We start from the raw sequence: 15,637 nt of genomic DNA, 5'->3' as shown, positions 1-15,637 counted from the left end.
ATTTTTGCAGAAAGGGCAGCATTCGCATATCACAGAGAAAGCAATCTGTGAAACTTGTAACGAAGAAACATTTTTACTAATGAATACTCTAAATTACAAATGAGCACAATCAGACTCAATATTTATTTAAGAACAAAAAAAGGGAGGCTAGGTTTGTTGATTAATCTTTAGCTGGTTTACTTGCGGGTCTGTGATCGGTGTTGTCAGGCAGCTGCACTCCCATGCTTTGTAAAAGGTTGGAAGCAGGTCCTGCCAGTCCAGCTTGGGAACTATATGATTCCAATATATTTGAAACCAGGTTCAGGTCTACATCTACTGGTGTCATGACAGATCCTCCTGCACCAGAATCTTCCTCATCTGAATTGCTATTGGTAGTCTGGGATAGAGGTTCCTTATTCATGTAGGGAAAAAGAAAATTGTAGGATAATATGCCATAAGGTTGGATAGTAGTTAAAATAAAAAACTAAGCAACAAGGTAAAACTGAGTTCCAAATTAAAAAGGAAATTTCTTATCCTTGACAGAAAGTAAAAATGAAATCTAATAAACTATTTAACACACATAAAAATTCCAAAGATTATAATATACTTCTTTCTAGGCAACATTTCTACAAACTGAATGGATTTTTCCCTATTGTGAAATAGCCCGAGAAAGATAATGAGGGTTAAGGAGGAAAATTATTCTCTAAATGAAAGAAACTAGATTTCCTACTCTTCTCCCCTATTGAAAAGACTTAAAAAGTAAAAACCTAAAGCTTTTGGGGGTTGAGTCACAAAGACTCTGAATTGTTACTTGAGCCTCTGATTTCACAGGTTTGGGAAAGGATTTGAAAGATTACAGCTTAATCTACAGAGCTTTATAATTTTGCTCCTAAAAGTGTGGTCCATGGATCAGCAGCATGTCAGTCACTTAGGGGCTCGTTAGAAATATAAAATCTCAGGCCACACCCCAGATATACTTACCAGAATATATATTTTTACAAGATCTTTAGGTGGTTCATACATTAAAATTTAAGAAACATTGCTTTAGATACATCTACTATATGGTTTTGATTAGGTTTTGGTAATACTGGAAGTGACTACAGTTTTAAATATGGTTTAGATCATCACAGCAAAGAAATAACATTAATTAAGGGCCCATTATGGGTTTTACTGTTGTCTCTCTTAGTTCTCATGTTACTTCTATGACATTAGGATTACTGGTTAATGGATTCATTCACAGGGGATGGCTAAGATGAGATTTCAAACCCTAATCTATGAAACTCCAGAGTCCATTCTCTTTCCATAATTTGTCTAGCATTAGACAGTGCTGGTATAAAAACTAGGATTGAAAACATGAGTGAAAGATGAATTCTAAATTTGGCTCTAAATTTGAGAAACATAGAAAACAAACACTATTAAAACCTGAAAATTATTTAGATATTTAAGATCCTTTTTCTTTAAAAAAAAAAATTGATATAAGCTGTTAGTAGTATTCAACTACATACTAATTTCAATATATCACGTGACTTTACTTAAATTCTAATAGATGACATAGAATACATAATATAACTAAGCTTATGTTTAAGAAAAGTTAATAATCCTTCATCTTACCAGAGTTAGGAAAAATTAACATTGTTATTTATTTCAAATCAAAAAATCAAATTCATCACAAAAAATTTATCACAAATAAAAAAAAATAACCTAAGATAAAATATGGTGTTAGCCATCCCTCATAATAGACTCAGAAAGGGAAAGAGATTAAATATACACATACCATTTGCTTTTGGGTGGTGAAACTTTTGCCAATGCTGGTATGTGCCAGTTCCTGGTCCATCTGGGCCATGTAAGACTTGAGATCATCAAGAGTTCCTTCTACAGATGCTTCCCCGGGTTCCTGTGTTTCAAGATCCAAGTTATCATCACTATCTAAAGAATCAAAGTCTTCCTCATCCAAGTCATCAGAGTCTGATTCATGAGGCCTTGGCCCTACACCCCAACACAGAAAAGGCAACTTAATAAATTTTTTTGAGTGATTAAACCTCTCGAAAGAATTAGAATATTATTAGCAGCAAAAGACAAATATCTATAAGCAAACTACTTCACAAAAATCACTTCTAGAAAACAGTACTGCTGGCAGATATTTGTAGAAAAGTACATAGGCTGAACTGATTCAGCTATTTTAAAAAAATGTGAATTCAATTAATTAGAACATTTTACTTAAAAAATAAAAAACTACATAATACATGAATATATTTTGATGCAAACGTTCAAGTCATACAGAATTATTGTCTCACATTTCACTCTCTTCCCAGAGTTACACATCTTTTAACAGTTTGATGGATACCTAGACCTTTATGCAGTTCTGTATATATATAAACATATAGTTTATATATTTTTGTTTTTACATAGATATACATATTGAACTAAGTTGCTTTTCTGCTTATTTGTATGTCTTGGAAGTCTTTCTCTGTCAAAACATATAAATGAACCTCATTCTTTATTAAGGCATTATTTATTAAGTATTTCATAATATGGATGTACAGTTGACCCTTGAATAATGCAGAGGCTGGGATGTGAAGTCCCTGCAGTCCAAAATCTGCTTATAACTTGACTCCCTCAAAACATTACGAATAGCCCACTATTGATCAGAAGCCTTACTGATAATATAATTGATTAATACATATTTTGTATATATATTATATGTATTCTTACAATAAAGTAAGCTAGAGAAAAGAACACATCATTAAAAAAATCATAGAGAAGAGAAAATACATTGATAGTATTTACTGAAAAAAATCCACATTTGAGTGGACCCGTACAGTTCAAACCCATGTTGTTATAGGGTCAATTGTGCTAAGATTTATTTAACCCTTTCCCTCTTGGTAGACATTTAAGATATTCCAGTTTTTCATTACTACAATGCTTCAATCCCCATCTTAGCATATATATCTTTTTAGAGAGTAAATTACTGAAAGTAAAATTGCTAAGTCAAAGGTTGTAAACATTCTAGAGTACCAAACTGCCCTGTGAAAAGATGACTTACACTTCTACCCCTACAGTTTGAACACTGATAATTTCTCCAACCCTTGAGAAAACTGATTATCACTCTTGTAAGCTTTTGCCAATATGATGGGCAAAAGAAGCTTACTTTTATTGTGTATTTACTTACTAGAAAGTCAACTATTTTCAAATATTTATTGACTATATTTGTTCCTCGAGGTACTGCCTGTTTATATCCTTTGTTGATTTTTTTTATTGGGCTATTTGTTTTTTTATTATTAGTGTATAAGTACAGTAAGTCTAAAACAGTATAACACGGGAGCCAAGGTAAACCCTATCTGAACACACACCATTCACACATTCAACAAATATTTAATGAGCAGCTACTATGTCAAGCACTGAGCTAACAACTGTCTTGCAAAATCATTCAAAATGGCAATAATTCAAGGTTGAAAATAACTCAAGGTTGAAAGCTAATTTTTGTCTTCTGAGAGATCCAATGTGTCAATGCTCTAGCGACAGCCATACCCCTTTACTGCTTCAAAATGAAAACAAATATCGCACTGTAACTTACCTAAAATCTTATCAAAATAATTAAGAAAAGAATCTGCGTCAAAAGTGATTGGAGCCTCAGAAGGTTCTCTGAAAGAGTAAAGGAAAAAGACAGTTTACCCCAAACATGAGACACTCTGAACTTTTTCTAAAGTGGCGCCATTGTTAGGAACACTACCAGAAATATCTCAAAAGAAGTGCAGCATCAAAAATTGCAGTTTAAATTTTAAAAATCCTTATACTTACTGGTCTTGCAGGGCAATAGAAATGGGAAACAATGATAAAATAAAAGTAAAAATTGTACTTTGCTTATGCTTACTTAACTTTTGCTGCTTTAGAGATATACCCACCCTCCACTCCTACAAGATGTAGTTAACATTAGCAAAAAAAAAAGGTATTTATCTAAGTTAATTTAAATAAAGTCTATCTCTTTAAGAATTAAATCTTTAAACATTAAAAACAAAACTTCCCTTATCCCTTGCTTTCTTGAAGAGAAAATATGAACATAAATTTTAATCTTCTCAGGAGCTCAAGAGCATCAATACTAATAAAGGTATATTTGCTGTGCAAATAATTCCATCTACCTTTTTCCTCATTACTTGCCAAATGTAACTTCCCATTTCTTCTGTTATTATTTCTTCCTCTGATGAACCCTTTTATCCCACTCTTTTGAGTTTGACACTTCCAATCTGCTTGTGGATGGGAGATCAGAAGTCTGCGTTTGCTGAGAGCTAGGTATTAAGAGCCCCTAAGGCTCTGAGTAAAAGTCTGAAGAGTATAATGCATAGTTGCCCTGCACAGCTCTAGGGTTGCGGCTTTTAGATCTGCTGAGTGGTCTCACTAGCTTACTTCAAGGACAGCAAAAGATAAGGTCACTAGAAATCTGATACTAAAATAAGTTATCATGGTACTAGGCACCAAAAGAGGGAAACAAAGTAGTACAAATAAAACAGTACAAATCATTTACGAAAAAAAAAGTATGGAACTGACAACTATGCATGACTTCAACATCTGGGTTACAACTATTTAGTTTTTTACACTTTATCACGAATTACCGAGGCAGCTCTGCTCCTTTGTGGGTTGAGACTTTGGATATGAAAGCTTTCATGCTCTTTGAGACTTGAGTTAAGTCATAATTTTCCTCTTTAGAAATGGGCCCTGGTTCTTTTTTGCCAGCAGCTTCCTGCAGTAACTGGTCCAGCTGCTCTGGTGAGAGATCTAACCATCGGTCATCTGAAAAAGGAGAAACCATGATACTGTAATCCTATACTCACATGACAGGTACTCTTGGGGATGGACCCTGTGAGACTTAATGAAATGTTTTAATTTTTTCTAACCCTTTTCTGCTTTATCCTGGTCCATCACTTACCATCTTCTGGGGGAAGATTAGCTTCTTCTTTCTTAAGCTCTTCAATATCAAATGGTACTGCTTGTAATAAGGTTAAGATTTCTTCACCTGGACTCACTGCAAGAGAGCTATAAAAAAATAAAATAAAATAAAAGGTATAAGTATTTTTTATAAGAGTGTTCATAATAATAATCACAAAAATATAGTATTTTAAAGTTGAAAGGAATTATCTAATTTGTTTTTAACATCTGTTTTAGGATATAGAAACTTCCTCAAATAAAATTTTACCAGGAACACTGAAATGTAAGAGAGCTCAAAGAAAAACTGCCTTGCACAGCAAAGAAAACCATCAACAAAATAAAAAGGCAATCTACTGAATGGGAGAAAATATTTACAAACCATATGTCTGGTAAGGAGTTAATATCTAAAATGTATAAAGAACTCATACCACTCAAAAGCAAAAAAACCCAAACAATCCAATTAAAAAATAGGCAGAGGAACTGAACAGACAGTCTTCCAAAGAAGACATACAAATAGCCAACATGTATATGAAAAGGTGCTCAACATCACTAATCATCAGGGAAATGCAAATCAAAACTACAATGAGAAATCATGTTACACCTGTTAGAATGACTACTATAAAAAAGAGAGAAAACAAGTGTTGGTGAGGTTGTAGAGAAAAGGGAACACCTGTGCATTGCTGGCAGAACTATAAACTGGTGCAGCCACTGTGAAAAACAGTATAGAGGTTCCTCAAAAATTAAAAATGGAGCTATCATATGACCCAGCAATCTCACTTCTGGGTATATATCCAAAGAAAACTGAAATAGGATATCGAAGAGATACCTGCACTCCCATGTTTACTGCAGCACTATTCACAATAGCTAAGATATGGAAACAATATAAGTGTCCATAAATAGATGAATGAATAAAGATGTGGTATATATACATGATGGAATATTATTCGGCCAGGAAAAAGAATGAAATCCTGCCATTTGCAACAATATGATGGATCTTGAGGACGATATGCTAAGTGAAATAAGCCAGACAGAGAAAGAAAACTACTGCCTGGTATCATATATATATATATGGAATCTTAAGGAAAAAAAAAAGTCAAACTCACATAAACAAAAAGTAGAAAAGTGGTTGCCAGGGACTAGGGGGTGAGGGAGAGGTTAGTAATGGGGTAAAAACTTGCAGCTATAAGATAAATACAGTCTGAGGATCCAATGTAAAACATGGTGACTAAATCTGACAACACTGTATTATGTAATTGAAATCTGCTAAGATAGTAGAACTTACATGTTCTCAACAACAAAAAGATAAACACATGAAAAATGGAGGATTCAAAGATCCAAATTTACAAAGGGGAATGGAGATAAGGCAAGCACAGAAGAAAATGCATGACTGTATATATATAACTGTCCTTTATATATTCATAATTGTAACTACACACCGAAGATTTAGAACTGAAGTATATAACATAAAAGAAGAAGGACCAGAGGGAAAACACACAAAAGCCAACCAAATAACAAAAACAGAAACACAAAGACAAGGAAACTATGGAAACGCTGAGTTACCAGAAAGCAAAAGATAAAATGGCTATAAGAAGACCTCATATTTCAATAATCACCCAAAATGTAAATGGATTGAACTCACCAATTAAAAAGCACAGAGTAGCAGAATGGATAAAAACAACAACAACAAAAACCATGTGCTAGCTCCAGGAGATACGGCTCAGTTACAAAGACAAATATAGACCCAAAGTGAAAGGGTAGAAAATGATATTTCGAGGAAATGCTATTCAGAGAAAAGTGGGAGTAGCAGTACTAATATTAGATGAAATAGACTTCAAAATAAAAAAGGTAAAGAAAGATACTGAGGGACATTTCCTAATGATAAAGGGAATCATGCACCAAGAAGACATGACACTTATTAATATCTATGTTCTCAATGAGAAAGCCCCCAAATATATAAAGCAATTACAAACAGAACTAAAGGGAGAAACAGACTAAAACACTTTCAAAGTAAGGGACCTAAATACCCCGCCTGTCAGATATGGGCAGATCATCCAAACAGAAAATCAAAAAGGAAATAACATCCTTAAATGACACATTAGATTAACTGGACATAATTGCCATTTATAGACCCTTTCATCCCAAAACAACTGCTTATACGTTCTTCTCTAGGGCACATGGAACATTCTCAAGGATTGACCACATACTGGGACACACAGTCTCAACAAATATAAGAGGGTTGAAATCATACCAACCATATTCTCTGATCCTAGTCTCTGATCATAATGCTTTGAAACTAGAGATTAACTGCAAAAAGAAAGCAGGAAGAACCACAAATACATGAAGATTAAACCGCATAGTACTGAAGATTAACTGGTTCAAAGAAGAACTATAAAGAGAGATCGAATGATAATGATAGTACAACATATCCATACTTTTGGGACATGACAAAAGCAGTCATGTGAGGAAAGTTCACATCATTACAGGCCTACCTCTAAAAACAAGAACGAGCCCCAATAAACAACCTAATGCTTCATCTTAAAAAACTAGAAAAGGAAGAACAAATGAAGCCTAAAGTCAGCCAAAGGAAAGAAATAATCAAAATTAGAGCAGAAATAAATGAAATTGAAAACAAACAAACAATAGAAAAAATAAATGCAACAAAGAGCTGGTTCTTTGAAAAGGTTAATAAAACTGACAACCCCCTGGCTAGACTCACTAAAGAAAAAAGAGAAAGGACACAAATAAACAAAATCAGGGATGAAAGAGGAAATTATGACTGATATCGCGGAAAAACAAAGGATCGTACAAGAATACTTTTATATATATTATACTAAATATAATAACCTAGAAGAAATGGACAGGTATTTAGAAAAATACAAACTTCCTAGACTGAATATTGAAGAAGAACTGGAAAATCTAAATAGGCTGATCAGCAGTATGGAAATTGAAACAATCATCAAAAACCTACCAAAAAGTAAAAGTCCAAACATTCAAAGAAGATTTAATACCTGTTCTCCTCAAACTATTCCAAAAGATCAAAGAGGAAGCAATACTTCCCAACTTATTTAATGAGGTCAATATTACCCTGATAGCAACACCTGGTAAAGATAACACAAAAAACGAAAACTACAGATCGATATCTCTCATGAACACAGATACAAAAATCCTAAATAAGATACTAGCGAACCGAATACACCATATTAAAAAAGATTATACACCACGATCAAGTAGGCTTCATCCTACAGGCACAGGGATGGTTCAACATGTAAATATCAATTAATGTGATACACCACATAAACATATTAAAAAACAAGAATCATATGATTATATCAATAGATGCAGAAAAGCCTTCGACAAGATACAGCATACATTTATGATCAAAACACTTCACAAAATAGGTATAGAAGGAAAGTACCTTAACATAATAAAGACCATATATGACAAACTCTCAGCCAACATTATACTTCATGGTGAAAAACTAAAAACCTTCGCTCTAAGATCAGGAACAAGACAAGGCTGTCCACTATCGCCACTGTTATTCAATATAACATTGGAGTCCTAGCAAGTGCAATCAGACAAGAGAAAGATATAAAAGGCAGCCAAATAGGAAATGAAGAAGTCAAACTGTCACTATTTGAAGATGACATGATTCTCTATATAGAAAACCCTAACAAGAAGTACACTACTAGAAACAATAAGCAAATACAATAAAGTTTCTGGTTACAAAATCGACGTTCAAAAGTCCATCGCGTTCCTGTACTCTAACAATCAAGTGTCAGAAAAAGTAGTGGAAAAAATAATTCCTTTTGCAATTGCAACAAAAAGAATAAAAGACCTAGGAATAAATCTAATGAAACATGTGAAGGACCTATATAATGAAAACTAAAAGCCCCTATTAAAAGGAAGTGAAGAAAATACAAAGAAATGGAAAGATATTCCAAGTTCATGGATTGGAAGATCGACAGAGTTAAAATGACCATATTAACCTAAAGCATTATACAGATTTAATGAAAACTTCATAAAAATCCCATCGGTGTTTTTTGAAGAAATAGAACAAAAAAATCATCAGATTTGTATGGAATCACAAAAGACCCCAAATTGCCCAAGCCAACCTGAGAAAAAGAATGAGGCTGGAGGGCATCACTCTGCCAGACTTCACATTATATTACAAAGTGATAGTAATCAAAACAGCATGGTATTGGCAGAAAAACAGACATACGGACCAGTGAAACAGAATCAAGAGTCCAGAAGTAAACCCATATTTATACGGGCAAATAATTTTCAACAAAAAAGCCAAAAACATACAGTGGAGAAAGGAAAGCCTCTTCAATAGATGGTGCTGAGAAAACTGAAAGGCTACCAGCAAAATAATGAAACTAGACTGTTGTCTATCACCACATACCAAAATCAACTAAAAAATGGATTAAGGACCTGAATATAAGACCTGAAACAATAAAATGCACAGAAGAAAACATAGGAATGAAACTCAAGGACCTTGGACTTAAAGATTTTATGAATTTCACCTCAAAAGCAAGGGAAGTAAAAGCTAAAATAACTAAATAAGACTACATCAAACTAAAAAGCTTCTGCTGAGTAAAAGAAATCATCAACAAGGTAAAGAGACAACCATCCAAATGGGAAAATATATTTTCAAGCAACGCCTCTGAAAAGGGCCTAATATCCAAAATAAAGAAAGAACTCATACGACTCAATAACAACAAAAAAACAAACAACCTAATCAAAAATGGGCAGAGGACCTGAATAGATACTTCTTCCTAGAGGACACACAAATGGCCAACAAATATATGAAAAGATGCTCGACATGGCTAGCTATTAGAGAAATGCAAATCAAAACCACAATGAGATACTATCTCGCATCTGTTAGAACAGCTATAATCAACAGGACAAGTAATAACAAATGCTGCAGAGGATGCGGAGAAAAAGGAACCCTCATACACTGCTGGTGGGACTGCAAATTGGTATAGCCACTATGAAAAACAGTATGGAGGTTCCTCAAAAAACTAAGAATTGATCTACCATATGATCCAGCAATCCCTCTACTGGGTATTTACACCAAAGACTTGAAAACTCATATCTGGAAAGATATTTTCACACTGATGTTCATAGTAGCATTATTCACAGTGGCCAGGACATGAAAGCATCTGAAATGTTCTATGATAGATGATTGTGTAAAGACGCTGTGGTATATATATACAATGGAATATTACTCAGCCATAAGAAGAGATGAAATACTGCCATTTGCAACAACATGGATGGACCTTGAAATAATCATACTAAGCAAAATAAGGCAGACAGAAAAAGCTGAAAATCACATGCTATCACTTATATGTGGGCTATAAACCTAAAAGCAACAAATGAACAGGACAAAGACTCATGGACGTGGACAATGGACTAGTGGTTACCAGAGGGCGGGGGCGGGGGGAAGATGGAAGGGGAAAAATATTTAAATCATTTCTTCAATGAAAGAATAATTAGTTAATTATTAATAAAAATATAAAAAATAAAGATGCTCAATGAACTTAGGAGAAATGTAGATGAATTCAGTGAGAACTTTAACAGAGAAAAAAACCATGAAAATTGTAATGGAAATTATAAAAGCGAACCATTCAGAAATGAAGAACACATTATTTGAGATGAAGAGTATATTAGAGGGAATAAACAGTGGATAAAGAAGAGGATCAAACCATCAATACAGAGGATAAAGAAGCCAAGAACACTCAATCAGAACAGCAAGAAAAAAGAAGCGAAGACTATAATAATAATTAAAGGAGCTTATGGGACACAATTAAATGTAAAAATATCCATGTCATAGGGGTAACTGAAGGAAAACATGATGTTGAAGAGCTATTTGAAGAAATAATGATGGAAAACTTCCCTAACCTGGTGAAGGAAATAGACATTCAACCCCAGGAAGCTCAGAATCCCCAAGAAGATGAACTCAAAAAAGCCCACACTAAGACACAGTAGAATTATATTGTCAAAGGTTAAATACAAGGAGAGAATCTTAAAAGCAGCAAGAGAAAAGCAGTTAGTTACCTACAAGGGCGCACCCATAAGACTGGCAGCTGATTTCTCAAAAGAAACTATGCAGGACAGAAAGGCTTGGCGCAAAATATTCAACATGATGAAAGTCCAGGATCTACAGAATTCTTGATCCAGCGAAGTTGTCATTTAGAGTTGCAGGACAGATACAGAGCTTCCCAGATGAAAATAAGCTAAAAGAATTTATCAACACCAAGCCAGTATTACAGAAAATGTTGGAGGGACTTCTTTAAGAAGAAAAAACATGTATCAAAAACAGAAACAAAGAACGTTAATAACTATATATTTATCAAGAAGTACCTCAAATGAAAAAGAGTGATGTGCTCTAACCAAAAGATAGAGTGGCTGAACAGGTAAGAAAACAAGACCCCTACATATGCTGCCTATAAAAGACTCAATTCAGATTGAAAGACACAGACTAAAACGACGGGGATGGGAAACTATTGCCTTGATGGACCTTCAGGGTATTGCGCTGAATGAAATAAGTCAGATAGAAAAAGATGAATACCACATGATTTCACATACATGTTGATTTTAAAGAACAAAAGAAACAACAAAAATGGAAATAAAAATGGAAATAATTATTACAATGTTGTAATAATTATGTAAGGTAGAAGAGGGGTAGTAGATTGAGTGGAGCAATTACTTTGTGAGTTATATAGATCTCTAATCACTACACTGTACAGCCAAAACTAATATATTATTGTATGCCAACCATAATTGAAAAAAAACTCATCTATTTCATTTCAATAGAGCCAGAAAAAGTATATAAAAAATTAAAACCAGTAACATGTGCATATACTTTTAAAATGTATTATAGATAAAGTTAATGTTTCCCATGATGACCAGCATTACCAGTCCTGCTGCCCAGAGGTGAGACTAGGCATGAGTGTGCATGCACACGTGTGTGTTTCTATGATGTATTGGTGTTGCTTCTCTTTACTTAGAATGTTATTCCCACAAATACCTGTATGCCTCATTCTCTCATTTTATCCAGGTCTCTTCTCATTGGAAAGGCCATATTGACTAACCTAGCTAAAATAGCAACCTCTACCTCTCTCTCTCCTATAGACTGCTTTTTCGTCAAAGCACTTACCACTACCTAACATCATATAATGGTTTATTGTCTTTTTTCTATATTATTACATAAACACGGTAAGGACAGGGAGATTTTGGATTAACTTGGATCCCAGTATCCAGAATAGGACCTGGCACATAGGAGATATTCAATAAATATCTGTTGAATGAATGAATATAATATATATGTTTCTCAACTGGGAACAATTTTATCCCCCAGAGGCATTTGGCAATGTCTGGTGACACTTCTGGTTGTCACAATTGGGGGTGGGTGTCACAACTGGTTATTTATGGGATAGAGACCAGGGATGTTGCTAAACATCCTTAATGCACAACAAAGAATTATCTGGTCCAAAATGTCAATAGTGCCAAGGATGGTAAATCCTGAATTAAATTTATGTATATTTAGCTAACCTCTAGTTAACTAATGGATAGCAGTTCATCATATATATATACATTGCAATTCACACATGTACTACTGATGGATACCTAGATTGTACGTAATTTTTCACTATCATAATCTCAAATAAGTTTTAGGAGAAAGGAGTGATTAGATTACAGATTTATTTCAAGCAAATTCTCCTGGCTGTAACAGTTGAATTGAAAGAGAAAAGTCACTAGAGGTCAAGAAACAAGTAGGTATTGCTATAGTTCAAGAAATAAGGTCTATGGCCATGCCACCCTGAACAAGCCCAATCTCGTCTGATCTTGGAAGCTAAGCAGGGTCAGGTCTGGTTAGTATTTGGATGGGAGACCACCTAGGAAGACCAGGTGCTGTAGGAATAAAAAATAAAACATAAGGGATTGTAAACTGACAAGATCCTTGCAATCTGTGAGGTCAACCAAGGTTTGCCTTGCCTAAAAAAAAAAAAGAAAAAAAAAAGAAAAGAAATAAGTAATTAGAGTAGCTGGGTAGTAAGAAAGAAGAATGCAAGACACAGAAAATAATTAACAGGATCTAGGAACTAGATCCAAGAAAAGCCAGGAGGTCTGGGTGATAAGGAGGATAGTGGTACTATTAAAAGAGTTTGGAAAATAGTCTGTGATATTAATTCAGCTATTCAAAAAAATTGGGAATTTAAGGATAGGTATGGAGGGAGATGTGAATTTGTTTTTAAACTGTTCAAAAATTATCCTAGTTTGGGGAATGAAAGTCTCTCCTGCAACACTAATTAAAATGTTGGACATTTAAGCTATTCATGATTTTTTGCCAGTAGTAAAAATGTTGAGTAAATTATGGTACATCCATTGCTTATAAAGACTTTTTAATGTCATGGGAAAATATGAGTTTGTAATGAATAAAAATTATGTACAGGACACAAAATTTCTATATAGTATAAAATTTAAAAAAATATTAACTGGGTATGGTGAAAAAAAAATCCTAGAAGGAAGCAGATCAAAATGATAATAGCAGTTGACTCTATGGCATAATTTTTTTCCTTCTTATATCTTTTTGTATTTGTTGTAATAAATGAATGTTAATTTTATAATGACAAACTTTTTAAAAAAGAACTACCCAACCACTAATCTATCATGTTTTATGGGAGGAGCCCTAATTCTCCAAAAATGAGTAGAATTTCTTAACTTCTCTTCAATACTATAAAGTAACAGCTCCCAACAGAGGAGTGGCCTCTTAGAGGCAGAGAGGAATCATCCGGGGGAAGAGTCCCCTAACAATGAGGGATACCTCCTTTACTCTCCTACTCTATTTCCCAAGTTTTCTTAAATGATACCCTAAGAAGACATTCTCTTTTCCACCAATTATTGCCCTAAAACTGATGGGAATGGGGCAAAGGTGCCCCTACACATTTACGGAAAAGTAAAGACTGCTATAAAGTCATGATTTCACAAACAACTGGGATTAGAGTTCTCTCAGTATCAACTTTGCTTCATGCTGTCTTCAAAGAACATTCTATTACACAAATATGTTGTGTTTGAAATGCTGACAAAATGCCTGGGGTGTAAAACCAATCAGTTTGACTTAACCATAACATAGCTATTTCTTTCATGTTATTTAATAGCTTTAAGTATCACAAATTCAATTTTACAAACAGAAGTTAAACTTTTGCCACTACTTAAATTCTGACCTTTGATTCCTCAGCCCAATAAGCCTTTGTGTCTGAGTTGTATTTTCCTTGTGCCACACTGAATAGGAAGTGCCCTCAGTGGACAAGTCAGATAAATGTGGACCTCACCAACTGTGATTTTCTTTCAAGGGTACAATTCCCTCCAATTTTTGCCTGCTGTTGTTGTTCTCCAGTATCTTCAAATAATTGTTTTTAAAATTCTGTCCAGGTTTATAATTGTAACAGGCAGGGGGTTAATCAGATATGTTACTCCACCATTATCAGAACTGAAACTCAACTTTATTAAATTTTAAGGGGTACCATTTCATTCTAACCCTGTGTTCATTTCCTTCTTCCCCCAGGAAGTATATGGGACGTTAGAATGAGATTCGATTTGGAAGCTGAATGCCTGCTTCATTCTGTGTTTCAGACCCACCTAAAATAGCTAAACACAGCCCAGAATTCCTATAGGAATTAAGCACATGGCTCAATACCAGACTGCCTGAGTTTGAATCCTAGGTCTGTCATTTATTAGCTGTGTGACCTCTGGAAAATTACTTAACATCTCTTGGCCTCAGCTTTTTAACTGTAAATATGGGACAATAACAATCGTATTTATTTCACAAGGCTGTATAGGGGCTTAAAAGTTTAAGGTGGCCTACACTTTGTAAGTACTCAATAAATGTTAGCCATTATATGATGATGATGACAGCTACCAGTGCCAGAGATCTTCTGTCACAACACCTCTCCTTCAACTCTAGCCCCTTTAGTAGTCATGGTCCTTGCCATTAGCTGTTTAAATATGTAAACTCCAACTTCTGCAACTATCTTTAAGAAAAAATAACTCCTTAACGTCTGGCAAGTAACCACTCTGCTGTTATAATTTAGCAGTGATAAACTCACCTTTCTGGCCGGTTTACTGAGAGTTGGAAGTAGTTCTTTGCCATTTTTAGTCTTTGCTGGTACTGTGCAGAACCTTCTATGAGTCCCTAAAAAAATAATAATGGCCTATCAGAACATTATTTACATAGTGTTATTAAAATAACCTGCTCACCAACAATTTTCAGGGAAACAGTGTATGATATACTACTGCTCTAGAATCATGATGCTTGAGTCCTAGTCCCAGTTTTGTCATTAATATACCTGTTTGGGCTCTGGTTTCTTCAAATAAGGGGACTAGGTTAGATGTAGTGGTTCCTAATCCTTTTCACCATTAAGGGCTTATTTCCAATTTGGAAGGTTTTCTACCATTTTCTAATGTTTAAATAACTATTAACAAATAATTGATTAACTAGTCATTAATTTATAAAGCAAAGTACAAATAGAACCAAAAAATAGCATAATCCCAACTCAACTATCATTTCTGTCTTTCGCATGCATGTTTATATGGCAATCATACTTAATATTTTACGCTCTTTAAATAAAAAATATACTAATACCTTTTCATATTGTTACAGTGTTATAATCATATTTTTATGAACTCTTCTACTTCCTTAATATAGACTATTCAAAGTAAAGGTTCCAAGTTTGAA

General features: G+C 34.2%; 1 protein-coding gene and 1 pseudogene across 4 annotated transcripts in view; one reads left to right on the top strand and one right to left on the bottom strand.

Annotated features, from left to right (window-relative positions):
- The window catches only part of ECD (ecdysoneless cell cycle regulator), a 32,107-nt gene that overhangs the window by 4,589 nt on the left and 11,881 nt on the right, over window positions 1–15,637 (bottom strand). For 3 of the 4 annotated variants that reach the window (XM_016156923.2, XM_036223602.1, XM_016156922.2), the window contains exons 9-14: window positions 15,009–15,094; window positions 4,901–5,007; window positions 4,587–4,764; window positions 3,554–3,621; window positions 1,754–1,965; window positions 55–391 (exon numbers count right to left, since the gene is read on the bottom strand). In XM_016156923.2, coding sequence (XP_016012409.2) covers window positions 161–391; window positions 1,754–1,965; window positions 3,554–3,621; window positions 4,587–4,764; window positions 4,901–5,007; window positions 15,009–15,094 — 882 coding nt within the window. In that variant the 3' untranslated portion in view covers window positions 55–160. Of the gene's footprint in view, window positions 1–54; window positions 392–1,753; window positions 1,966–3,553; window positions 3,622–4,586; window positions 4,765–4,900; window positions 5,008–15,008; window positions 15,095–15,637 lie in introns of those variants that run through there. The other variant, XM_036223603.1, reaches the window with a different exon arrangement.
- LOC118604590 lies at window positions 12,704–12,822 on the top strand (annotated as a pseudogene).

Source organism: Rousettus aegyptiacus, unplaced genomic scaffold (genome assembly GCF_014176215.1).
Source record: "Rousettus aegyptiacus isolate mRouAeg1 unplaced genomic scaffold, mRouAeg1.p scaffold_m13_p_6, whole genome shotgun sequence".
Taxonomy (NCBI): domain Eukaryota; kingdom Metazoa; phylum Chordata; class Mammalia; order Chiroptera; family Pteropodidae; genus Rousettus; species Rousettus aegyptiacus.
This window is presented reverse-complemented; position numbering and strand designations above follow the sequence as displayed.